The 26,440-nt window shown below is 39.3% G+C and overlaps 3 protein-coding genes and 2 long non-coding RNA genes across 8 annotated transcripts in view; 3 read left to right on the plus strand and 2 right to left on the minus strand.

Moving 5' to 3' along the window:
- The first annotated feature begins 1,670 nt into the window (after positions 1-1,670).
- LOC109535932 (TELO2-interacting protein 1 homolog) lies at positions 1,671-7,137 on the plus strand. Its single transcript, XM_019901974.2, has 14 exons — positions 1,671-2,163; positions 2,233-2,360; positions 3,501-3,678; positions 3,733-3,910; positions 3,967-4,280; positions 4,338-4,543; positions 4,598-4,780; positions 4,831-5,040; positions 5,280-5,528; positions 5,584-5,822; positions 5,883-6,174; positions 6,227-6,545; positions 6,601-6,829; positions 6,887-7,137. The coding sequence occupies exons 1-14, from the start codon at positions 1,961-1,963 to the stop codon at positions 7,025-7,027; spliced, it is 3,069 nt and encodes a 1,022-aa protein (XP_019757533.2). The 5' UTR covers positions 1,671-1,960; the 3' UTR covers positions 7,028-7,137.
- Positions 2,312-3,501, minus strand: LOC125502539. The gene is made up of 2 exons (XR_007280306.1): positions 2,821-3,501; positions 2,312-2,718 (listed from the first exon to the last, which is right to left on the minus strand). It is a non-coding gene; the product is annotated as an uncharacterized LOC125502539 (long non-coding RNA).
- A 146-nt stretch (positions 7,138-7,283) lies between the features above and the next one.
- Positions 7,284-23,010, minus strand: LOC109535930. Of its 4 annotated transcripts, none has more exons than XM_048661012.1 (12): positions 22,821-23,010; positions 16,558-16,766; positions 16,193-16,503; positions 15,661-15,883; positions 15,306-15,603; positions 15,123-15,246; positions 14,147-14,444; positions 13,945-14,091; positions 12,577-12,819; positions 12,067-12,515; positions 11,799-12,008; positions 7,284-11,741 (listed from the first exon to the last, which is right to left on the minus strand). In XM_048661012.1, exons 2-12 carry the CDS (start codon positions 16,739-16,741, stop codon positions 11,211-11,213), a joined length of 3,018 nt encoding a protein of 1,005 aa, XP_048516969.1. In that variant the 5' UTR covers positions 16,742-16,766; positions 22,821-23,010; the 3' UTR covers positions 7,284-11,210. The 4 variants fall into 4 exon arrangements, with proteins under 4 accessions (XP_048516969.1, XP_048516968.1, XP_048516971.1 ...); XM_048661011.1 differs by lacking the exon at positions 22,821-23,010 and adding an exon at positions 17,992-18,136; XM_048661014.1 differs by lacking the exon at positions 22,821-23,010 and adding an exon at positions 17,904-17,954.
- On the plus strand, positions 18,361-21,187 carry LOC109546023 (nicotinate phosphoribosyltransferase). Its single transcript, XM_019916859.2, has 4 exons — positions 18,361-19,495; positions 19,556-19,739; positions 20,389-20,606; positions 20,665-21,187. The coding sequence occupies exons 1-4, from the start codon at positions 18,531-18,533 to the stop codon at positions 20,933-20,935; spliced, it is 1,638 nt and encodes a 545-aa protein (XP_019772418.2). The 5' UTR covers positions 18,361-18,530; the 3' UTR covers positions 20,936-21,187.
- The window catches only part of LOC125502540, a 17,221-nt gene continuing 12,639 nt past the window's right edge, over positions 21,859-26,440 (plus strand). The window contains exon 1 of the long non-coding RNA XR_007280307.1: positions 21,859-22,311. This is a non-coding gene — a long non-coding RNA (uncharacterized LOC125502540). The remainder of the gene's footprint in view (positions 22,312-26,440) is intronic.

Raw genomic sequence — 26,440 nt, forward strand, 5'->3', positions numbered from 1 at the left:
GAAACTCTAAAAAGACATGGAAAGTGGAAAAGTTCGACGGTAGCAGAGGGATATATAGAAGAAAGTACCTCTTCAAAAAACAAGGTTGCTGAAATTATTGCGAGTTCAGTATCTTCACGGGAACATGTAGCAGGGAATTCTTCAATAGAATATCATCAACATCAGGAACTAAGGGGAGAATGTTCGTTATCAAACATGTGCGAGACACAGAAGATCACTCCTAGAAGCTCGGACCATTCTGTTGTCGGTTCAGCTTTATTTTCAGGGACGTTTGAAAATTGTAATTTTTATTTTGGAGATAAAGTTTAGTTCACGGGTATTTGTTTTTATTCAGTTGTTTTTTGTGGTTTAAACTTGAAAAATGTCAACGCGAGAGAATGACAATTTTATAAAAATTTACTTAGCGGGCATTAAGAGCGGGCATTATGAGCGGGCATTATAAGCGGGCGTTATACTATAATGCCCGCTAACAATGCCCTGCGGTCGTTATGGATATTATTATATGTTTCATCTCTAAGGTATTATGAGCCAATAATGTATAGGTGAAACATAAACTTTTTTTCGACGCAAGAAATTCTCATATTGATTCGTAATCTGGACCGCACAGTCAAGAACTGACAGTTTTTGCGCGCCAAATTCAAATGTTTGTACTTTTTCAGATGTTTTGCGCCGAAAAAATTTAAATATCGGATTTAAAAAAATACAGAAGGATAATCGAATGCACATTCCATCCGTAACACTCACTCGCGCTCAAAAATTGACTAAAAACTTTTTTTTGACGCAAGAAATTCTCATATTGATTGGTAATCTGGACCGCATAGTCAAGGACTGACAGTTTTTGCGCGCCAAATTCAAATGTTTGTACTTTTCAAGTCTCTTGGCAAATACTGAAAAATTGCTGACTGCAAATTGTATTATTTAGGCACCGAAGTTTTTTTTATTGTTTTTATTTGCTTGAAAACTATCTAGTTTGCAATTTTCTGGATTTCGGTCATAAAAACTTTTTATGAGACGAGATTTTATCAGTTACAACGTAACTTACTTTTTTCTTAACGACGTCCAGAAGGGCTCCAACTCGATAATTATTAAATATTTTAATGGAGTTTACAATGATAATTTTCCTTTCACACACGACAACTTTCGGCCAGATTTCATCTAACAAAAAGTTTGGTTTTCATTTTTTTTAATTGTAAAAAAATCGGGCATTTTACATTAAAAACATTTAGCACTTATTAATAAATAATAATGCAATATAAAACACGTATTTCCATCTCGTTCGCACCCGTACTGGGGGAACAGATGCTGTTTCTCTTGTTGAATTTGACTCACTATGCGGCCCTCTATTGCCGAACACAAGAATTGACTTCAATGTAAACAAACCTCAGAACAGCTGATGCGTTCCAGACTTTTCAGCTTTTATTCAATTAATGCAGATTTATGAATAAACTTGCATACTTTTAAGAGAGTCTCGGAATGAAAAACATGTTGGGATTGCAGTGACATGTCAGTTGCACCTATCTGGGCGCTTAAAGCAAACAAGCTGCGTTCTAGAATGAGGCGTAAATTGTGTTCCAGGACAGCTTTTGACTTAAACCTCCTTTCAAAGGGCAAAAGCTAGTTTATCCCTAGATGCTTTTAAGTAAATAAATACAAGAGAACTTACCTGTACCCTCAACACACTAATTGGAGTTCACTCGAGTTGCCAAAACACTGATTATTTCCGCAGCCCTTGGACCGTTTACTATATCTAGTCATTTTTAATCAAACTGACAGTAAAATAAGTCATTAACCACGCAATATTTAACAATATAACTAAATATAAATATTCATAACAGTGGGAAGCTAGAATGAAATTACTAAAACCACAGATCACAGAGTAACCTCTGTGATCTGTAAATAAAATTACATAACCTCGTTTAGAATTCTGTTTATGTTTGTGATGTGAATTCATCTAGTTAGAATGCAAGCAACTAGTTTCAGAGAGTTCGAAGCCTTTCTGCTATTGTGCAACAAAATATGCAAAAACCCTTGCGATGAGCATGCGATGAAAGAACTGCATAAAACCATTCAAAGATCGCCCGCTTCGTTGGTTCGAGGTGCCCAAAAATTGTTGATACCTTGTTTCTATTCATGCATCCAAAACATTTCCACGATCGGTTCAAGGTAAATAAGTCCCCAGTTGTGTAGCAATAATGGGGGATTCATTCGGGGTAACTGCAATCTTACTCGCAGGCAGAAGGAGCAGCTAGTTGGAGCTTTAAAGCTAATTTTCGAGAAATATACCATAGAGGAAATTAACATGTTTTTCAACTTCTACACGTTCCTGTTGCTGGAGTTGTATGATTATGGGACACATGCAGGTGAGCTTCTACTTAGGTGCTGATGCTGCTGGCAAAGGCCAGGACAGTTTTACTAGTCTTAAGGTTCTAGAGTCCAAATGTTCCTAGTCAAGGCAAAGAAAATGAGGAACTCTGTGTCGTTGAGTAGAAATCATTAAGGACACTTGAAGAATGTTTGTTCAGGTTCATTTGCTTAAACAAGGCGTTGAGAAGTACGTTTTCCGGTAGTAGTCTATATTCTTCTCATGTTTTTCGTTTTCAACATGTTTTTTGCTTCTTTCAGGATTTACATTTAAGTACTGGGTTAACTTCTTCTGAAGGTTCATGTTACTTTGTCTTCTGTCTTGTATCTGTCTTTAAAGGTCCAAGTCTTCCTTTCCTGGAAGTAGGTAAACAAGTTAACAGGTTAACAAAGTAACAAAAAAAAACTACTTGAACAAACACTTTCCAACGTCAGTTGGCGAAATGTTCGTGTTTTTACCTATCGAGCGTAAAAGCAGCGGATTTTAAGTGGCTTTTTGAAGCAATATTCAGTGCATAAATGTAGGGCATCTTCCAAATTCGAAAACTTGATACGGAAGTCGAGAGGACAGTTTTCCTGTAAAGTAGGATTTTACAAATGGGATTTACATTTACTAAGTCAAATTACATTCTAGTAGATTCAGTTGGTTGCTTCTTTTCCCTCTAGGGCATTGTTTCAAAGGCGGCAGGATTTTTCAAACATCCTCGTCATTTGGTCCCTTTTTCCCCAGGTTCGAACATCTAGAAACGTTAATGGATAGAAGAATTACTCTTTAACCATCTTCGCGTTGGATTTTCCATTTGGTTTTCTGCAATATTTTCGTAGCGTGTGCTTCTTCCAATAGCCGAACTGTTAAAGGCATCAATAAAATTTCTTTCGATTTTCCCGCTCTATTAAGGTTGCATTTTTCTTTTGCATAAAACCATCCGTAATATTCTGGTCTTCTTATTTTTCCATAAGGTAATTTATTTAGTTCTTGTAGGGTTGCAGCATTCTTCTTTTCCGTCAATGGCTAATTTCTTAGCCAGGTCTTCATTTGCGAAAAATCTTTGTAACTCATGCAAACTTAGCTTTGCTTCTCATTTATCCATCCTAATTCTAAAAGCTGCGTTGAATTTTACGATAAATCCATGTTATAGTGAGTGATATCACTGAAGAGTACAAACTTGCGCTATTGGAATGCATGATAGCGCTCTTAAACAGTGTTTCCTTTGCAAGCGTTGATCAACTGTATGTAAAGGAACACATCCCGAAATTCTCACAGATCACTTACGTTTGCAGTGAATTAGCCAAGAATGAAGGTGCCAGGAATATCAGGTTTAAACGCTTAATACTGTGTACGTTGAGGAAAACTTGAACTTGACTTTTCAGGTCCACCGCTATAACATGCATAATGACTCTAGCGCGAGTAACCAAAAAGGAGGATTTCGACGACAAAGTGCTATGCAGCAAAGTTGCCGACATATTTATGTTCTTCCTACCCGGCTTATCGAGCATGTTTGCCGAAATTGCGGTCGCAGATGCGAAAATCGGCCATGCCCTACTCATGGTAACAGATATTTCTTCATCATTCAAATCCTCTAGTTGAAACTATGCAAAATCTAGCACACAATCCAAGCATTTGGCCGAATAATCAATCTGGTGATGCAAAACTACAACCCGACAGACTGCGAAATTGATCTAGACCTAAACATGTGCGCTTCTTCGGCCTACGTACCGCTAAGGAAAATGCTGAAAAGCAAAGACGATATCGACCAATATGTTGGAAAAACATCTAGGACCCGCAAGTGGTTTCAGGCTTCCGATGGGAAGCTTAATGAGGCTCTGAAGAAGATGGGAAAGCTCACTTATCATGAACATCCCAAGGTTCGGAACGAGCTGCTCAAAATGGCTTCGAGTGTCGTTCAACTGTGCAGAGTGTAACTTTTTCTAAAGTTTTAAAAACTTTTAAAACCTTTAATCCCACGTGATTTTAGAACCATCCCCAAGTCAGTCTGCACTTTGATCGAATACCTAATAATCTTATCGCAAGATTCGGACCCAGAAGTGGCAAGCAAAGCCAAAGTAGTAATTGTCGAATTGTCGCAAGAACTGGCAAATTGCAACTTCAATCTAATCGACAATCTCAAAGAGGGTTTATATGTGGCCATCAGCAGCTTACCGAGGAAGTTCAACAGTGTCGGTAAGAGGCGGTAAGTGCAAAGCTGGGCTTTACCTAGTCGAACGATTGATTTAGATGAGGGCAAGAAAACGGCCGCAATCAACCTGCTGATGGGGTACATTCAGCTGCTTGGCACGCACAACTTGGGCGACGTGCTCCTGGCTCCAAATATGCTGCGGAACCTCTTGCACGGCCTTCTTCATGTGGCCGAAATCGAAAAATCCCATATCAGACTGTTTGAAGAATACACCCTTAAAGGTTCCTGGATGGTAAACCTTCCAAACTAACTAATAAAATTAAATTTCCAGACCTCGCTCCAGAAGGAGGCGCACAGCCCTCGTTCGTAAACTTCACGCATTTCCAAGCCAAAACTGTTGAAAACAGCCTGGTTTTGTTGTGCAAAGAACTGACGAAAAACGGCTGTTTTGAGCTGGTCTACGACTCGTTGCTTGAGACTTATATGTATGATGTTGCCAGGAAAAAAGAAGCTTTGTATTTGCTGAATTTGCATCTTTCAGGTAGGAAATAGGACAGTTTTCTACAGAACCGTAACTTCCAAACTCATAAGATTGTGCTTGCTTCTTGGGATGCCAATTGCTGAAATATTTCATTCGACTGTTCCTTGATAAGTTCTTGTGGAATTTGAGACATTTTGAGCCGTGAAACCCTGCTAAACCACCTCATTTTTTAGTAATTTATCAAGATATTTTCATTCTTTTTGTCCTCGAATTATGCAATGATTTATAGGCATTTCCAGGATTGGAAGAAGCAGACTATTCCGCTCATATGCCCATAATCAAAAACATTCTCAAAATCTACACAGATGAACCCCTAAATGATCTGAGTGAAGCCTTGGACTCCTCAGAACAATCAGTAGAACAGATCCAAGAGAATGTTCTGATCATACATCTGATCACTGATGGCATCGAACGAATCAGCCACCTTTTAAAGCACGATTTCCAGAAGCTTTTACTGAAAACTTTGTATCTGGTGTTGGAAAAAGCCGGTATCTATACTCTCTTATTATCGAGCTCTAACTGGGCTAATCCTGGGGTTATTAGGAAGTGGCCACCCTCTAATAAGAACCTCCGGACTGATGACCATTCAAACTCTAACTATTTCATGTGGATACAAAGACATCACAGATTTAGTGAATGAGAACTTTGATTTCTTATCTTATCATGTGCAAATGAGACTGAATAAAGCCCAGGACAAGAACGGAGCTTTGAATGTGCTTTCCGTTGTGCTGAAGCATTGCGGCTCTGACGCTTTTCTGCCCATGAAGGGCATTGTAGATGAGGTAACAAGAAAGACAAATTTAAAAAAAACCTGCGAAATTTGAAGCATTTTTACGTTGAAGGTCTTGCTGGAATCATGCGATCGATACAAAGAAAAGCATTCAACTGCGTACTTAAGAGTGTTCAAAATGTTCATCGACAGTATCCGCAGGTGGTTCACAGTCGAGATCCAGCACCCAGTTGTAAAATCGCGCAAAGAAAAGGAACTGGATCAAGAACCGTTCAAAGTCACGGGAATTGAAAGATGCGACGACTTCTCGGACGAAGCCTTTGAAGGAAAAACTGCCGAAGAAATGTATAGGGAAGACGAGGAAAGGAGGAGAAGCGAGCAGCAGCAACCAAGCGAGGATGAAGGTAAAGGACTTAGCGAAGATCCGGAACAGGAACGAATAGGAAAATGTTGCAGAACCAGCACCAGAGGAACAAAAGAGGCCTTCGGCTCCATTGCACGTGACTCTCACAGCCCAAATACTGAAGCGCAGCCTTCATTTCCTTTCGTCCAAGGATCGCGCTAGAAAATTGCTGGTTTTGAAAATCCTGGAGACTGGCATGGAGCTCCTGAGGGACTGGGACGACGAGCTGCTGCCAGTCGTCTACCAAACATCTCTCCCGCTGTTGCAGCGGTTCAAAGAAGAAAAAGATCCGCTGGTGTTGCAATTCAGCATGCGATTACTGAACGCCATGGCCAGACTATCAAAGGACTTTATCCGAAGAACTGTTCTAACGTAAGTGACTGAGACTCCCCGGATCACTAAGGCTATTTCATTCGAATCTCTTTAGAGAGGTGCTGCCTAAGTTGAAAATTATTCTGGGAATGGCGTCGCATTGCAGTTATTTGAAAGACAAAGGAGCAGCGTATCGCTACAGTCAAGACTACAAACTGCAACGGGAAATTTTGCGTTCAATCGGTCCGATTCTTTACAATGTGGATGCTGATGGTGCGGACATAAGCGGCACAATGCACTGCATTCGCGTTTATTTATCCGACAAACAACCGCAAGAACTTCAGGTAAGGAAAAGTTTTCTGGTATGAATTGAGCGCTTAAAAATCGCGATCATTTCCAAGGCTGCTACGGTGGATTTTATAAAGATGATGGCAAAGTTTGATGGGGAAACGATCAAAAATGACATGGATGCATTGCTGATTAACACTGCAACCGAATATCAGGCAAATGTGGATCGTTTGCGTCGGTTCTTGGAAGACTGAATGCTTTTTGTTGAAGTCAAATTTGAAAATACAATGAAACCTTTCAGTTTTTCAGGAGATTTACATCGATTAAATTTAAATGAATTGAAATTAAATTGGTGTTTTACTCAATTTTTTGTTTATTTTGTGGGAAACCCGAAGGGTTTTCAACCCAACTGACCTGCTGAACCCTATAAAAATCAATTTAAAAATATATTTTGGCAGTACTACAGGTTCTACATTAAACTCACACAATGTTAAACTATCAGTGGGAATGTAGAGAAGTAATAATGATTTTTATTTGAAAACATTGCACTCTGTTGACACCTATTTACAGAATTAACTAAAAATTAAATTAAATCGATAAAACCTTTTCAGCCTACTGGCCTAAAACGTAAATTATTAATATTTAAACCAACCGGTGAATATACGTTATTAGTTCTAGAGTACACGGGCGAGCAAAGACCTCACTTCTTCGCTTGTGCGTGTGGTATAAATGTACAGAAACCATTCTACAATATAACATATTATAAAAACCTGTTCCGCTATGTACAGATAAGAGTTCAAGTCGTATAATCTGTTACAATGTACAGGCAGTAGAAATTACTTTAGGATATTCACCATTTACGACTTACAGAGTGTTTATCTAAAAATTACCGGTTCAATGAGCAAACAATTTGCTTATCTAAGAATTATGCGAAACAAAAGTGGGTTTATGTGAAAATAAGCCATGAATTTTAACTATTGCCAATGATTTTCTTAATGAGTGCAGCCGAATTGCAAAAACTATCGTTTACGTTCGTATTTATACACGGAAAATACAAGGGTACTTTCCAAATAAACACCCCTTATAGACATTCTGAGCTCATTCAAATACAGGCAAACGAAACAATTAAGTATGAACACATAAAATACAAGTTAGTTATTATCACAGATATTCAGTTACTTATAATTAACTAACTCAAAATAGGTAAAACGAAAACAAAAGGACTCGCTACCATTTCGCCTCCTTTACCTCCATATCGCCTAATAAGATCCCACTATGAAAAAAAGCCTAGTACTAGTAAACTGAACACAATTTGTTTTCTACTTGAAAATAGTCATCAACAGATGTACCATCTGGCACCAGCAGATGTACCATCTGTTGATGACAGTGTGGTACAAGCACAGAAGAATCTGTGCTTGTACCACACTGTTGAGTTTTTTATGCGAAAACCGACCAAAAATCCTAAACAATAATAAATAACTCTAACACAATTCAAATTATATTTCCATAACACAATTTAAATTTGTCGAAAAAAAACAAGAAATAAAGTTCGCATATAAATAACTACTACAAACTGCACCGTTAAGAGCAGTTGGGCGATTATGGGAATTTTGCAAAAAATCACATTTTGAACTAAAAAAAATTGTTTGAAAAATAAACGGCTTTGGGCTTATGGACATGTAAAGCGCCGTTTAAAGGAACAGAATACCTGTTTCTTTGGGAATTCACTACTATCAACTATTGGCCAATTAACGGGATTTTTTTGGAAAAATAGAAATCCTAATTAGTCTGGAAGCACCAGTCGCGGTATTCAACTTAATTCAACCATCGCATTTGATCAAACGCATCTTATGGCCATTCCGAAACCATTGCAAACGCCCGATAAGATTTTTCTATTGTAAAAACCGCAACATGTCCATAATTATCATATTAACGCATTATACAGGATGTTTAAAAAGACGCGGCCATATTTAGAGAGGTTTGTTTAATGAGTAAAAGTTCCAAATTAAGCCCCTCAGTGTCCAGATATTTTATATGTGATAATCGGGCTTGAAGTTTTTCGGTTTAGAGCGCTTGTTCTCGGGAACATCAGCTAAGATTAACTTCTGTTCAAAAGTTTTTAATAAATTTTTAAATTATATTTTATTTAGTGTCGGTCATGTATTTGTGTAATCAAAAATCTGGTTTGACCGTAATCGGGAAGTGAATAGACTGAAATCCAGTCAAGGGCTGATTTTCCTTGCCTCCTTCAGGCCAAGTGCAAATAGTGCCGATTTTTAAAAGAAATGCTCAAATAAAAACCCTCCAAATATTCAAGCTGGCAATTCGCGCAATCCATCGAAGAGTTTGATTGAATCTATCCATAAAATTTCGATCGACTCCAGCGGTTTCCAGAGAATCAAAGTACAAATACGATTTTGCATTTTTCCAAATGACAGCGTGTTTCGTGTTTGTCTGGTTTATTAAATGGATTCAAGATTCAAGCGAATAAATTCGGGAAGGATAAAAAGTATAGATAAATAAAATAAATCGTATCGGACCAAGTTGATAACAACTGTCTCCAATTGAGGAATTATCCTGTCAAGCCAACCATTAGAAAACACGTTTGTTGCGATTTTTCCAGCTTCTTTAAAAGTTAGAGCTGGAAATTGCCGGAAATATGGAAAAGCCGCTTGATCTTCTTCTTCTTATACTTTTCCGAGTGCAATTAATTGCATTAATTGCCGCTTGATATAACCGAAAGAAGTTGGGGAGGTTCTTTGGAAAACCATTCAAGACCAGTCCATTTTCCATCTTCATGCGATGTTCCCCTGGTAGTTACTGTTTCTTTGTTCTTACTGTTATTTAAATTGAGATCAAGGCTCGTTAGTTAAAAAGATCCGTATTGACTCGTCACGGGCTCGGCTCAGGTTTGGCTAGGACTCGGCTTGGCGTGGTCTTGGCTCAGGCATATCTATTCGCACCGTTAGTGTGGACGGTTTACTTTTTGGTATACTGAACCGCGTTTTCCTAACGTTTTACTTTAAAATACTGGCAAATTGAATCTGTTATGCAAAAAAATGAAGAGATCGATTTTACAAGAAAACTCGTCGACTTTCTTTAGTTCTGGTGCTGGGAAAATCTAGATTTTTTTAAAATTGTTTGAACAAAGTAGTAAAACGTTACTCAGAAAAAATGTTAATAACCCTTTTTTAGATGTGAAAATTCAAGTATCGGGTCTTGTAAAGCTTTAACAAATGAGTTATAACTCAGAGAGCGGCAACAACTCAATAGCGTAACACAGTGTTACGCAGGCCTAGCCGACACGAGTAGAAAGAAGCTGCGCACTGTAAGGTTTTCACAATTGTGACAAACCTCCGGTACGCCACGCCTAAGAGCCTGTGCACAATACCATGAACTTTTGGATTCGCGGTATTACATTATAAGACGAGCCTGATAAAAGAAGCGCGGGGAAGACTGGTGCGTTCCTGTCGCGTGAAGGTTGAAATATAACGGACCGAATGCAAGCCGCGCCAGAGGCTCGCCTAAGACTTTGTAACTAACGAGCCTGCTGCAAGCCACCTAGCTGGTATTCTGCCCCGTATTTGGCTCATCCGGATCGCCAAAAAAGCACGGGGCGAGTTTACCACGAGCTTAAATTCATCCGATGCTGAATCCCAAACGAGCCTCCCACAAACTTGTCCCAGGAGGCTCGACTATCAACCTTTTTTATATTTCTAAGAACCTTTAGGTCCTCAAATGCGCCTCATGCCGTATCAAATCTCGTGTCCCAAATTTCTTACAAAATATTGCCTTACCCGTTGCAACTTTCTGCTCAGATTTAGAACTTTTTCTTCACTGACCACATAATCGGTATTCCCAAAAGTATTTGTAAATTTCCTTCGTAAAATCACCCCCGTTTAATACAGCCGCGCATTTTTAAACTCCCTGTATATTACTGCTGCAATAGAAAAATTTCACTAATAATTCAACAATAAAGCGCACTTAAACCATAGGAGATCTTGCACTAAATGACTCACACTTAGTTCCAATCAACTTTGTAAAAATACAAAACGCTTTCGGAAAACTTCCTATTTCGGTTCTATATAAATATGTCATGCATAAAACGTTGAGTTTATTCGTATTTTGCATAAAAACCAGTAGATTGTTGAAGTCTCTCGATAAAATTAGTTAAACGGTCGGTTTATAAAATGATTATAACACAAAAATTGCACTTTTGCAACTTTTAAGCATCTAGAACTATTATCAACAAAATTAAGGATTGAACAACGTGTTCGGTAGCCTTTGAAACTTGTCAACCATATTAAAACGAATAAAAAAGACCAAACTAAAACGTTGGGGTAAAATCCGCAACCAAAACACGCCTGAAAGGATTTCACAATTTGTCTATTGATTGGAACTTAGCGTATAAGGCTTGAAAGGCATTCGCGCTCCAACTTAGGATTCAGTGGTTACTGGCTCCCTTGCATGATGGATATTCACATGCTTGTTATGATTCGACTTGGTCGTCGAGGTTTTACCGCAGATGTGACATGAATACGGCCTATCCCCACTATGTATTCGCATATGATCCTTTAAGTAGTAGGAACGATGAAACGACTTACCGCACAACTCGCAGTTGTACATCTTGGCGTTCTCGTGTTCTTTCACGTGCCGCTGACAGTTGTACTTGCGGATGAATTTCGCACCGCAGTAGTTGCACGTGTAGGGTTGGACGTTCTTGTGCGAGTTCATGTGCGAGACAAAGTCGCTCTCGCGTATGAACGCGCCCCTACATAGAGCGCACTTGAACGGTTTTTGCGTTCTCGACTCGTGAGTGTATCTGTGCAACTTCAGGTTCCACTTTGTGGTAAACTCTTTGCTGCAAATTGGACAGCTGAATTGCTTGATATTGGTGTGGGTGCGCAGGTGAGCGTCTAGCGAGGTTTTCAGATAAGTGCCTTTGCACACTGGACATTCAGTGTTCGCCTGCAATATCCAAAAATTCAGTCAAGAAAACTGGTATGTTACAACCTGCCTGCCTACCTGTGAAGGATCTCGATTGTCGGGCAAATACTCAGAATTATGCGCTCTTCTCATATGCCGCGTTAGACTGGCCTTGTGAATGAACTTTTCGCTGCATTCAGTGCACGATTTCGGGTTGGAGTCGTGAATTTCCCGATGCCAAGCCAGTTTTTTCTTCGTCTGGAACAGCTTGCCACAGAAGCAAATATAATCGCGAGTTTTTGGAGGAATCTGCAAAAAACCACAAATAAAAATCGGAAGGTTGTGCGAGAGATCCAAATAAACCTACCATATAATGATGCTTGTTCCGATGTTGGATCAAGTTCGAATACCTCTTGAACGTAGATGGGCACATGGAGCATTTAATGGGACGATTGCCCGTATGGCAGTTGCGATGCTCCTCCAGCTTTTGCTTGACCAAAAACGCCTTGTCGCATAGATCGCACTTAAACGGCTTAATTCCCAGATGTCTGGACGTGTGCAGCTTCAAGCCGTATTTTCGGTAAAAGAGTTTTCCGCACATTTTGCACTCCAACGGGTGGATTCGGAGGTGATCGTTGAAGGCGCGCTCCAAATCGAAATGTTCCTTGCAAACCTCGCATTTGTTCACTTTCAATCTGCGGTAGTTGTGCAACGCTCTATTGTGCAATCCCAGTTCTTTTCTGGTTTTGAAGTTCAGATCACAGATCTTGCACATTAGAATCGTCGTCGCGCCATCCTTGACGTCTTCCTTATTGTCTGCAACAGAAACATTGGAGTGAGCTTTTTGCATCCGCAGTCAAAGAAAAACGTTCTGTACCTAGTTTCACATCCGCGGCGCTTTCCTCTGAATCTTCCATCTTCAATCTGCTGGTGAATAAATTATCGAAACTCGCCTGCACCTCTTTTTTCGGTTTGGGTTTGATCACCAACTTCTTCACCTTCTTCTTATTGATGTCCAAGCCGATTGGAGGTGGCATTTTGAAATTCTCAGCAGACGCGGCGGGAATCGCCTCTTTCGGTTCCTGCTTCAGTGCCGCTATATCCACAGTACTGATATTAGCTAGAGAATAGAGAATAGAAGAATATCATACAAATTTCTCAGCTTTCAGTGGATGCTAAATTAAGCCAGTATCGACAGCAAGTGTGCTAAGGTACGCGAGCCATTAGCAAATGGACTTTTTATTTCAGATGTTTTCCTTTCTTTTTAAGATAAATTTAAATTCATTTCTGAAATTTTTTTTTTCTGAAATTGGAACGAAATGCATTCTTTGGATTCGATGAAATACATTTGAAAATTTCTCAAATAATAAATCCTGAAGTTGGTAGAAAATCAAAACGATTAGTATTTAAATAAGTAATGTTCTTTCCTCTATACAATGTAAGAATCAGGTCGAATCCTGCTTTCTAGAAAATAGCTGCTACATGAAAATTGGCACAAAATGCATTTTTTCAGGATCAAATTTCTCAAAAAATGTCTTAAGTTGCCAGAAATTTAAAGCCTTTTGCAATTACCTATGTATTGAACTTTACTCTACAAAATGCATGAATGAGTTCGGTCTTGGCTTTACGAGTTTTCCAGATATTCATTTCTGAAATAATGTTGGAACGAGATGTATATTTTCGAAATTAAACAAACCTAAAAATTTAGAAAAATATCCTAAAATTGACAAAAAATAAAAACGTTTAACATTCATGTCCCGTTCTATGTTCTATAAATTGCTTGTATTGCATAATTGCAATTAGATCAATCCTGGCTTTCGTATTTTTCAAGACGATAATTTTTTAACGAGACATTTTTGCTGGATGAAACAGATTTGAAATTTTCTCAAAAATATCTAAAAAGCAGACAAAATGAAATATTTTCAGATATCTGCACTGTTCTTTCCTCTTTTGAATACATCAACTATGTAGATCGAGTTTGGCTTTGCGAGTTTTCAACTGTGTTACGAGAATGTTGGTTTTATTCTTCCACGAGACAATAAAACGAGTTATATAAACCATTTACAAGAGACCCTAAATTAGTGCCTGGCATCCTTCTTGCGCGATGGAGGCTTATTTTTGATAAATTTTCCGAGCTTCTACCAATATGTCCACTATACAGGGACAGAGCTTGCTTTCCGCGAGTAAATTTTCCGGATTAGGCGGAGCGAATAGACAGGATCTACGCCACAAGTTATTTGCCTACCTTTCCCTGAATCATCCTCGACCATTTCGGCCATCTCCTGATTGCCATCCCACGAATTGTGCTCGTAACTCCCCACACTGTCTGGCTCCTGATAATGGTAAAGGTGGCCCCATACCATGTCGTTTGTACTTCCCATGCTCTCTTGTTCTGTAACAGCACGCAAACATTACCAAAAGCGGGTTAACCAATTGCGATAAGCTACCAGATAACTCTCCTCTCGGTGGCATTTTTTCATCCGACTGAATATTCACGTTCTCCACGTAATGGTACTCTTTACTATCGAACATTTCCATGTTGGCCTCTTGCTGGGCAGTGATAGTGACCAGTATAGGCGAGTTTGGTGGACGGTCAGTTTCATTGTGATCGCTAGTGGGAATCGAGGAGGAATTCTGAGAAAAATCGCCTATTGTCACTTGCATGTCGCGCATTTCATCCATCGTGATGAATTCCAAGCCTTCGGTGTTATTTATTATGTTTGCTGAGGTGTAGATCGGTTCCGACTAGAAAAATGAATTATATAAAATAGCTTACCAATTGGTAATTTATCAGTCGCGCTAACCGCAAGCCTAGATCGACATGTTTAGCCTCAACCCGTTTTCGTCCCGGGATGTCCCCGTCGGTTTTTCGACGGAAGACCAAACCCATCGTCCGGACCGAAAAGTGCGCCTAAATGTAAAGAAAAGCCCGCAAGCTTCTCGGAAGCCGCGCAAACCACAAGTCTAGTTTGTCAAATTTATAGTTGATTGGCGCGGCTTCGTCGATCCATTTTCTGACCGTTTTTGGGTGCGCCATGAAAGAAATTGGCGCGTCTAGTGGGTTTGTGGTAGGCTCGCACACGTTTCTATTCTATTGATAAGAAACATTTTCAAGTGCCTTGTAGTAGGTTTGTCGGTCCGGCGCAACCCTAACTCGTATCACGTGTTCCGTTAATCCAGTCCGTTTTTACAGGGCAGATCAAATGTAGCGTCCAGATCTAAAGATGCGTATAAATGTAAAGAAAAGCTCGCAAACCTCTCACAAGCCACATCGTCACGTTTATAGGGGACTTAGACTGTACATCGCGTTGAGCTTTTTTCGTTTGCTGTCGGTATTTACCGCGCCATCAAAGGCCAAATTGCAAGAGAACGAATTGCATCAGACGGCTTGTCTACACAAAATTCACCCTGCAAAACACTAACCTGTTCATAAGAATGATGATCATCCGACGTATAAACGCAGGACATATTGCTTCTCTGGTCGATGAAGAACTCCTCTGGCTTCGATTCCGCGGTAACAGGCTGTTCGCCATTGTGAGCCACCGTTCTGAAAAACGATTACGTTTTAAACATCAGCAGCGTGTTGAATCGAACAACCGCTTTTACCTTAGAGAGAAATTTTCTCCACCTTGCGTTTGGCAAGCCTTGTGCGAAGATGGCGGAAACTCAAAGGCCCTGTTCAAGCTCGATAACTGCGATTGTAAAGGATCCACAGTTTCCTCAGTTGTAACATCGTGATAGTCCTGCTCGCCGTTCGCTTCATGTGGACTGAACTGATACTCCTGATCGTCGGACGCTTGCTGGTCTTCATGCGATAAATATGCGCTTTCAGTTCGATCGGGTTCGTGCTTGGGTTTATAGTCTGCGTCTGTGAGATCGTGATCGTCCTCAATACTAGAACAATCTGCAAAAAATACAAGTTGTAACAAATTTAATAAGTGTGACTCAGCTTCGTGCTCACCTTCTTCTTCTTCCTCCAAATGATTTTCTTCAAACTCCATGCAATCCTGCTCTTTAGGATGGCATACTTCCGCTTCAGAACCAGTTTCGATACCTGACTCGTTTATTGAAACTTCGTTTAGGATGAGTTTTGTCTTTTCATGACTCTCCCCTTTCTCCAAATCCTTATCCTTCGTCGGCTGCGCTTCGGCCGCCGTTGTTCTGGTATCAGCTGCATTATTCACCTTAACGAAAAAAATCCTGTTCTAATATTTCATTCGAGCAACCGCCTAATAAACCTGCCTACATTCTAGCAGGTTCCTGCGCTAATATTTGGCAAAAGAGTTCCTTACAGAAAACTACCGATAGGCGAGCGGAAACACTTCAATCTCAGGATACAACTTGGGCAGTTTGATAACTTTGCTTTGAGCCAACCTGTTTTAAGAAACTTGAAATTAAACCTCAGACAAAAGCAAGAGTTGACCCAGATTCGTTCAAAATAGAGAATTTGCAGTTACTGCGCGCGAGGAAAAAGCAAATCATTCCCAACTTACGGGTTCCACATTAACCGAGTCCAAAGGCAGAGCTCGAAGAGGTAGAGGTGGTGGAGGCAGCCCATTACTGGACATAATCAGCTGTTGTTGCTGATAAAAGTAGGGCATCATTTGCGGATTGTATACAGCAGGAACCAAATACTGTTGAGCAAACGGATTGAGTGGCATCGGCGAAACGTTGGGTTGATGGGGCGTGCTTGCGCTCATGCTCTGCTGGTACATAAAGAAATGTCCAGTGCCCATGTTCGAAGGATGTCCCACAGCAAACTGATTCATATGTGGTGGCATGTTGGGATTGTTTTGAGGGACGTCTGGAAAATGTGGAATTTAGTTCAGTGCATTGTCCGAAAAAGGCCATTCCCTACCGGTCGGTAATCCATTGTTCTGTGGCTGCGTTGCTTCAATCCTGGAAGCATTGCCGGTGGAAAACTGCACCAACGCCTCAATCACTTTTTGCTTGGGGTGACTAGTTAAGTGATGCTTCAGAGTTATACCTGGCCGCAAATAAAGCGTGCAGACAGGGCACATTGTTCCTCCGGTCGGTTCCATGATTATGCTGGGAGCCACCACACGTCTGGAAAAAAATTGCACTTTGTAAAATTAAAGACTCAGAAGAGAAAGAGAAAATATTGAGGGATTCTAGTTTTACGCCCCGACAAGACACCCCGTATATAGTTAAGCCCTTTAAGGAGCCTAAGGAAAGTTTCATTCCAAAAGCCAGCATTCCATCGGGTGGTAAAATCTTCTTTAAGTGATTTTATGTGCTGCAGTCTCGCTTCCTGGACCATTCACTTCTTACTTAAGCTTCATTTATTCTTGTGAAATTTTCCTTTCATCTACCCTAAAGGCTTTGGCAATCACATTTAATTGTCCTTTCGTGTTTCCAGATTTTCCTTGATTTCAGTTTTCACTCAGGGTTTCGCTTGCTGATGTATGTTTATAAAAACTAGACATAAGTTCTCTATGCGTAGTTTTAGAAACTTACTAATTCTGTAACTCAATTCCCATACTTCCTCACTTTTTGTGGCTGTCAAACGCGTTTCACATGCTTGATGTGGCCGAGAAACTTCAAATTAAAAGAGCTCGATGCCAAGATCAACCTAATAAATAGTCCAAAAAGAATACATTTTTTAAGGCTTGGAGAAGCCTGTTCTAGATGTGTTTACAACTAAACTATTCAAATGAATTCAAATGTATGAAATGAAGGTCTCATCATGATCATCAAGGTTTTGATAGAATATCGCAATAAACACCGAGCTAAAGTTGCACAGTTTCCAAGTAACAGAACGTGAAGAGTGTTCTGATGGTGTTACCTAAAATTAATTTTTCTAATCTTTCAAAGATAACACTGTGGGAACACACCCTATACTTGCAAGCACAGAACAATCAAGGAAAGTAAGAAAACATGTTGGGGCCCCTTGAAGGCACGATGAAATTGACCAGAATTCAACCAGGTTGCGTTGGAGCCAACGCAACAGAGCCAGGTGAAAATGAATACAAAATGAGATTGCATTGAATGAATATCTAAAATGGAGACTGGCAGAACAGAACGAGAGTTCAGTATTGATCTTCTGATAAAATCAATGGGAACAGCCAAAGGCGAAAGGAACCCAGATGAAATGGGGCCGAAGCCCTTATATTTTGGGGCCCAGTGAAGGGCGAACAGCCCCGTGAGCTGTAAACAACTGTTTATGACAAATTAAGCAATTACCTTCAAGACTACTGATCCCGAAACATGGCATAGAAGTTGGGCGATTTGGATCTAACTTACATTCTATGTAGGAAAGTATATTAGGTACCTTTTTATCTGTATTTTGGCTATATCATTTCACTTGAGAAGATTTCCTAGGGAAAGAAAGGGCACTGACTTTAGCAGAGAAACCAAAATGGCCACCTTCTGTTATACAAATATGAACTGTACAATGGAATAAACAAGGCGAGCAGATGTCGCATATTTTCATGTCAACTTCACTTTTGGCGGTATAGTTGTCCTTTTTTAGGCGATTTTTGCTGTAAAACAGCGCAAGGAAATTATTTTAAAAAATTACCTTGGACACGAGCCATTAAAAAACCATGAAAAGCTGTAACAAAACGCGCATTAAATTAATTATAAAATTAAATAGCACTACAAACCAGCGGCAACCCACAACGCACGCAACCTTCAGCTGACAACCCGGGTCAACATCAAAGGTTAGAAGGTTAAATTTATTTACTTTTTTGCCTTCATCGCAAAATGCAAAATGTGCGTGACTTTCTGCGGTTTGCTCAGTCGTGATTAATCAAAGCCGTGCAGCATTTAAAGAACTGTTCGTATACCGAGCGCTCAGTGCCTTGAACCATGTCGAGTCAGGGCCCCGAAAGAAAAATGGGGCAAAATGGCATCGTCCAGCCCCTATTAACCGATTTATATCAAATCACTATGGCCTACGCTTATTGGAAGGCGGACAAACACGACGCCCGATCAGTGTTCGATTTATTCTTCCGCAAAAATCCCTTCAATGGAGAGTTCACGATATTTGCCGGCCTGGAGGAGTGCCTCAAGTTCGTGGAAAACTTCAAATACTCGGAGAGTGATATTGAGTACATTAAGCAGATCCTGCCCTCGCATGTTGAAGATGAGTTTTATCAGTATCTGAGATGTTTGACGGCCAAAGACATCCAGCTGTATGCGGTTAAAGAAGGTACTGTGGTCTTTCCTAGGATGCCCCTTTTGAGAGTGGAAGGCCCTCTAATAGTCGCGCAGCTTTTGGAGACCACTCTGTTGAATCTGGTCAACTTTGCCAGCCTCATGGCCACTAATGCAGCCAGATATCGCATGGCTGCAGGGAAACTGAAGCTATTTGAGTTCGGGCTGAGAAGAGCCCAAGGACCAGATGGAGGCCTATCGGCCTCCAAATACTCATACATTGGGGGTTTTGATGGCACCAGCAATGTTCTGGCTGGCAAGCTGTTTAACATCCCAGTTAAGGGAACTCACGCCCATTCCTACATAACATCATTCAACGGCTTCAATGAGATCAAGAACAAGGAACTAGCGCCTGTTGGTGGAGGGCCTCCTCAAGACCTTCTAGAGCTCGCAGTCAATTTCCGCACTAAACTCGTCTCAATATTCAACGTATTACTATCGGAAATCAACGATGGGGAGCTGGCAGCTTTCGTATCCTTTGCCATCGCTTTGCCAGGTAATTTCATGGCTTTAGTGGATACGTACGATGTTAAGAAAAGTGGCCTTATTAATTTCTGCGCCACTGCTTTGGCGCTGCACCACTTGGGATATAGAGCTCTGGGTGTAAGGCTGGACAGGTGAGGTGAACTTGGAGCCCTCACTTTAAAGCAATTCGGTTTACAGGTTGTTTTTTTCAGTGGCGATCTGGCGTATCTGTCCTGTGTGGCTCGCGAGTACTTCCGGCTAGTAGCCGAGGCCTACCGCATTTCATATTTCTTCGATCTGCTGATTATGGCTTCAAACGACATCAACGAGGAGACCATTCTTAGCTTGAACGAGCAACTGCACTGTATTGATGCCTTTGGAATCGGTACCCATTTGGTAAGTTTGGGCAGGTGTTTTTTTGCAGATTTTCAATCAAGGGTTTGTGCTGTTGAGTTGCCAGAGTCTGGAAGAGGTTTTAAAGAATTCCCATATTAGTGCTTGTGTACAGTCTTAGGGGACTAGAAAGATAGCCAACATAAAACAAGAAAAGAACAGAAGGTCGTTGGAAACCGTTTACGATAACAATAAGGAAAAATGAGTTTGAGTGCAAATTCTATAAAAACTGTGAAACACACCCACTACTACAAAAGAGTCTATAAAGACTTTCGAAATAGGATTTGTTAGGCTTTGTTTTGGTGCACGAACTAAAGATCGTATTAAGGCTTTGTCCCTTTCCAAACTCGAACTTGGAAAACTTTGTAACTCCGGAAGTGTTAAGAATATCGGATTAGCCGTAATGACCTTTTTGATAGCCCTCCTCGATATCAATCTCTCCTCACTTACGCTTGATTGGGAATCTAAACCTTTTAAGATATAGGAGCAAAAACGTGGATATTTTGGGACTCTTAAAAACCCCAAATCCAATCTTTTACTATTGTGTTTCAAAGTTAGAAGCAAAAATGTGATTTTTTGGCGGATGTTCAAGTGCAAATCCAGTGTTTGGATATCTAAACAGGGGGAAAATAATCAATATTTTGCATTCAAGGTAACCTGCCAGAAGCAGCCAGCATTGGGCTGCGTCTACAAGATGGTAGAACTGAACGAACAGCCGCGAATCAAACTCAGTCAGGACGTCCAGAAAGTCACCATTCCGGGCAAGAAGGACGTTTATCGGCTGTACGGCGAGGCAGGATATGCGTTGATTGATATCCTGCAAAGAACCTCCGAAACTTCGCCGATTGAAGGCCGAAAAGTCCTTTGTCGGTAACTAAATCCAAATTCCTTTAGGACTTTAACTCGGTATTAACTGGTTCAATTCAAGGCATCCGTTCCAAGAGGCCAAGCGAGCTTTCGTTACGCCTTCCAAGGTGGAAAAGTTGCTGCTGTTGTGGTTTAGCGATGGCCACATTTGCCAGCCCTTGGAGAATCTGCAGGGCGTGCGAGAAGCTGTGGAAGAATCGCTGAAAATACTGCGATCTGATATTAAAAGAACTCTGAATCCCACACCGTATAAAGTGTCTGTCAGTGATGATTTGTACCAGTTTCTGCACACTTTGTGGCTGGCGAATGCTCCTATAGGAGAGCTGTGCTAAAGCTTGAAGGTAATTTTTGAAGTTTTCTAGGCGTGCATTTTTAAATTTAAGCGGATTGTGCAAACGGTGCAGGATTTTTTGGATTTTATTCTTCGGACCCCAGCACATCTGGTCTGTGTCCAGTAACAGTATTTTTTTATATTTAAAACTCCAGTATTTTAGCACAAAAGAACGTGTTCTGGGTTTACACCGTAGGAGTTGGTTGTTTTGTATGTAGTTTGCTTTTCGAAAATATATAAGATTTGTTGATAACCCCATGAGCAGTGATTGTCCGCAAACATCTCTTCCGAATGATCCTCCTCCTCTATCCTGCCGGAAGTTGAATGCAAATATGCGTTTAAATCCGTGCAAAACGCGACGAGTTTCAGCGTTTAATTAAATCCTCAAATCATTCGTACCAAGGTTCAGTAATTTCCACAATTTTACGATTAATCATTGTTTGGTTAATTAATTAACAAAATCGCGCTATGTCTACTCGCAAGGCGTTTCAAAACATACCTCTGGTAAATATTTGCGTGCGATAAGCCTTATCAAATCATGTCATCAGAAAATGGTTGAGTAGAACCCTCAATAATTAACCATAAAAATACGCGAGCAAATATTGAATTGTTTTCATTTGTTTACTTAATATCTCATAAGTTGCTGGAAACGAATTATGATTAAGTAAATCTATATCTGATCAAATATATGCAGAGAGATTTTATTACTTGCCACTCATGATAGCATTAAAAACGGAACATATTGGCGGGATTAGGTGGATTTTTTCGACACCATGGAGGCCGAAACACAGTTTTTCATTTAACTTTGATCTGTTGTTTTCAGCCACATTGATAAGATACTTAATGCGAATGCCCGAATGATTATTACTTGAGAGCCGAAAGAGCGGTTGTCTGCTTATGCACACATTGAAGTAATCTTCTAAGTGCTTTGTGTATTTACTGATTTGTTCAATTTCAACTACATATTGTTTGTATTCTCATGACCTCCAAATGATGATAGGGGAAAAGGTTTTCTGCGTCGCTTTTGAGCTATTTGCGAAAACTCCCCCTGGAAATGCTCTATCAAAATTTGGCCTCCAACAAATGTGCTTGTATCGATAAACTGAGTGTGAAATTCGATTACCGCAAATCTAGGCATGGGTAACTCAGTTAATTTTCAGGAGTTGGCACAGTGTTGCTGAAATGGCTTGTTGCGCCAACCCAACGCACCAGCACAGTAATTCACCGGAGCAGTATGCGTTGCAGTCACCAATTTGCAAAAATGTTGCCCCTAAAAAATGTGGTGACTTCTGTAGGTGTTGAAATTCTAGCCCCGGGCCTCCTAAAGCTTTGGGTTAAATGATAAGCGTAATGAAAAGTGCGGCACAGTGAGACGCGGTGAGTTATAAATAAAAATAATTTACAATTTCAGAGTTGTACGTTCAGTTAAGAAGAGTGCGCTCTAAATGCCGTCAAAATTTCGAACTTCACTCATCGTTAGGAAAATGTTGCTTAGAATTTGAAAAAACTGTTGCCGGACAGATTTTGCATCCCGTTTTCTTGAATGAAAATGAAAGTACAAAGCCGCCCAAGATATTCCCAATGTTTAAAAATTTACTAAGAAAGAACCAAAAGCTCAAACGATATCAAATGCACCCTACGAGTGAGTTGATGAATATGGGACTAAAATATCTACTACTAAACTACATGGCAACCAGGGGCAAAATTATGCTAAACTTACCGAAAGCTGTGCCACCTGGACAGAAAGATGAAACTATGTTTAGTACAGCAGGAAATCTGTCCAAAGCCAGACTTATTTATATAAGAAACCATAAAACTTCAGATGCTTGTCGGAAAACTAAACTCAGTTCAAGCTAAAAGGTTTATAGATTAAAGATCATTCTTACCAGCTTTCTGCAAGCTGGGGCGCCATCCTCCATTTTCTTCCCATTGATACTCAAGAAATTCACTCCACTTTCACAACTACCGCACTTGCCATAAGGTCCACGATGGTTTACGTATATTTCCCATCTGAGTACACGTTTCAAACGACACAAATTATTATCGACCGATTTTGTCCACTCTCGGTAGCAAACTGAACATTCACTGACCTTTTCGAGAAAAAAAGTCTCCGAACTATAGAATAAACATGATTATTTAATCATTTAATTATTCGGCCTTTCGATGATTCATGCTTTACTTGGCAGTCCGATTTCAGTTTGCTTATTGTTGACATTTTTGTAGAAAGTGCATGTTCGCACGGCAATATTTGGAACACAAATCAAATAATTTTCTATCAAAAAATTAACAGAATAAGCGAAAGTATATGAGATTTGGAAATTTCGTCACCTCCATTCTTCTGAAGAATGTAGAATTTGTTAAAAAATGTCGTTTTTTAGTTTTGACTGAATTTTTTTTGCTTTTCTTTCTACTCAAAAATGATTTTACGCGAAAGGACTTTTACGCGAAAAATTACAAGATAAATTTATAGCTTTGTAAAAATTTTAGAAAAACTTTTTTCGGTGTCAAATTCGGAACAAAAATGCAAATTAATTCCTACCGTTTGTTTCCGAAAACCATCAAGGTTTTCTCCAAAACCGATCACAAAACTAAAAGTTTTTAATCGAAAACGCAAAAGGCATTATTTTCCGATGATTTTCTTCTTTTTTGACAATAATTGGGTGTTTTCAGCCAAAAATGACAACATTAATTTTGCTAGAAAATTCGCCTCATTCATCGGTTTGCAGAAAACTTTAGAAAACCCATTTCAGCTTCGAATTTGGCACAAAAACTAAATAATTTTATTCAGTTTTTTTGCCGAAAGTAATTAGGACTATCTAGAAAAAACGACCAGAGAGCAAAAGTTTACAAAAAAATGTTTGGAAAATTTGCCGCTCTCATCGCTCTGAGAATTTATAAAGTTCCTTTAAATTTTCAGGTCATTCGAGTTTTAGCAAAATTTCTATTAAGCAATTCTTTCTACGCAAAAATTGCATTATTTTTTAGTTTTACTTCAAATATTAACTTTGAATTATGGACAAAACCCTAATAATTATTTCTAGGTCTTTTCCAAAAATACTTCCCCGAACTGAAAAAGCGAAAGATTATCATCATTTATTTGGAAAACCCTTGGAAACTGGAGTTTCTTCACTTTTAGGTCAATATTTCTAAACAACACTGTCTCTAAACAGAAAAACCGCGTTTTTCCTAAAGTTTTAACCCATTTCTAGATGTGAAAATTCCTGTCTCGGGACTCGTAAAGCTTTAAACTCAGAGAGCGGCAACAACTCAATAGCGCAACTCAACACAGTGTTACCCAGACCTACTCAGGTGCAGTGATTAATGCACATTGTCAATACTAAAATTAATAACCCAATTAATTTTGTTTTTCTAAAAATATTGATTACACAACAAAAAAACGGGAGGAAACCACTTGAAAATGAGACTTTTACTCAATTTCCGACCGTTGATAGAAACCAACAAAATTTTTCAACTAATTAAAAATGTTCTTTAAAAGTTCTGATTTCGAGGATTATTCGGGCACAAGCGCAATTCGAGGTGCGGCGCAGTTAGTTATAAATCACCAACACACAGAGCGGCATCAACTCAAAAGAGCAACTCAACACAGTGTTACCCAGGCCTGCACTGGGCCTAGGAGACCATTCTTTTCTGTCTTCTTAGTATTTTAATGTATACAATATACAATACATATCTCAGTTACTCATTTTAAATTTTCCGGGTAATTAGACCCTAATATCGGGTTAAAAACAGGAAATTAATTTTAATTCTAAATTTTCGTGAGTTTTTGGTCCTAAGGAACTTTAAAATGTTGCGATTCCTAGTTAGGGCATTCGCGTTAATTGTAAAAGTGACTTTTTTAATCTTCAATTTTATGTCGGGATTGAGGGATTTAGCTCGTAACTGCGAAATTGGTTGAAAATATTTGAAAAACCGAACTCAAAAGATTGTTTGTCTTATTTTCCATGCGATTTGCGTCGATTTATGTTTTCCTTCTCCACTTCTCTCTGTGCCCCAAAAAAATTCCTGAAAATCTGTCAAAGGCTCTTTTAAAACTTTGATTAGCAATATACTGAATTTGCCACAAGTGTCTTTTCTATTTCCTTTTTTAATTTGTGAAACGCCTGGCTTTTGAAGGAGACTCCTCCAACTGGATCTCTACAGTTTTTCTTCTCTCTAGAATTCTTTTTTGAAGTTTCTTTTATAGACTATCACCCAACTTTTTGACTGTATTTCTATCAGAGCCTGCTGTTTTTCGTTTTTCAACACCATTTCTCTGTTTTCCTTCGTGTTAATTTCTTCATTGTTGCTTCCAGGATTTTCTCATTTTTTTCGTTCTCTCGTTCGTTGTTTTCAACATTAGCTAGTTCCCCAAGTATTCGCTCGATCCCTGTATAATCTCGTGATCATGGTGTATAAATTATCCGTCTTTCTTTTTCGTCTGTGTCATGTTGTCTGTCTTCCTCAGCGTTTTTCTTTTTGCTTCTGTTCTTAGTATGTTCAGCACCTTTCACCCAACTTTTGTAGCATCGCAACTGTACCTGTTTTGCCGTAGTAGCTGCTTTTTCTTTCTAGAACATTTAAACCGCTTCATTGTGTTCCTCCTTGTTTACTGCTTCAATTTGTTCAATTTCTTTGCTACCTTGTGCTAGGCCTGGGTAACACTGTGTTGAGTTGTTGCCGCTCTCTGGCAACAAGCTAACAAGTTATAACTCATCGGTTAATGAGTTAGAATTCATCTGTTAAAGCTTTACAAGGCCCGATACTGGAATTTTTCAATCTAAAAAAGGGTTATTAACATTTTTTCTGAGTAGCGTTTTACTACTTTGTTAAAACAACTAAAAAAAGTAACTGAGCCATAGAGTGTCGACGAGTTTTCTTGTAAAATCGATCTCTTAATTTTTTTGCATCAAAGATTCTATTTGCCAGTATTTTAGAGTAAAACGTTTGGAAAACGCGGCTTTGCTGTTTAGAGACAGTGTTGTTTAGAAATATTGATCTAAAAGTGAAGAAACTCCAGCTTCTAAGAGTTTTTCAAACACATGATTATAAACTTTCGCTTTTTCAGTTAGGGGAAATATTTTTGGAAAAAGACCCACAAATAATGATTAGGGTTTTGTCCATAATTCAAAGTTGCAAAAAGTTTTTCAAAGTTTTTGTCCCGAATTCGACACTAAAAAAAGTGTTATAGTTATAAATTTATCTTGTAATTTTTCGCGTAAAAGTCCTCGAGATTGTCAGTATATTTAAGTGAAACTCTACAAAATAGAGCGTTTTTGAGTAGAAAGTAAAGCAAAAAAAATAAGTCAAAACTAAAAAACCGCATTTTATAACAAATTCTACAGTTTTCAGAGGAATGGAGGTGACGAGATTTCCAAATAATCTGTTATAGTTTCGCTTATTCTGTTCGTTTTTTTGATAGAAAATTGTTTGATTTTTGTTCCAAATTCGAAGCTGGAAAGGGATTTTAAAACTTTTTAAAAAGCGACGAAGGATTATAAGATATTAC

The sequence above is a fragment of the Dendroctonus ponderosae genome, unplaced genomic scaffold (genome assembly GCF_020466585.1).
Source record: "Dendroctonus ponderosae isolate FM_Combo_2020 unplaced genomic scaffold, Dpon_F_20191213v2 Dpon_F_20191213_1, whole genome shotgun sequence".
In the NCBI taxonomy this organism is placed as follows: Eukaryota; Metazoa; Arthropoda; class Insecta; order Coleoptera; family Curculionidae; genus Dendroctonus; species Dendroctonus ponderosae.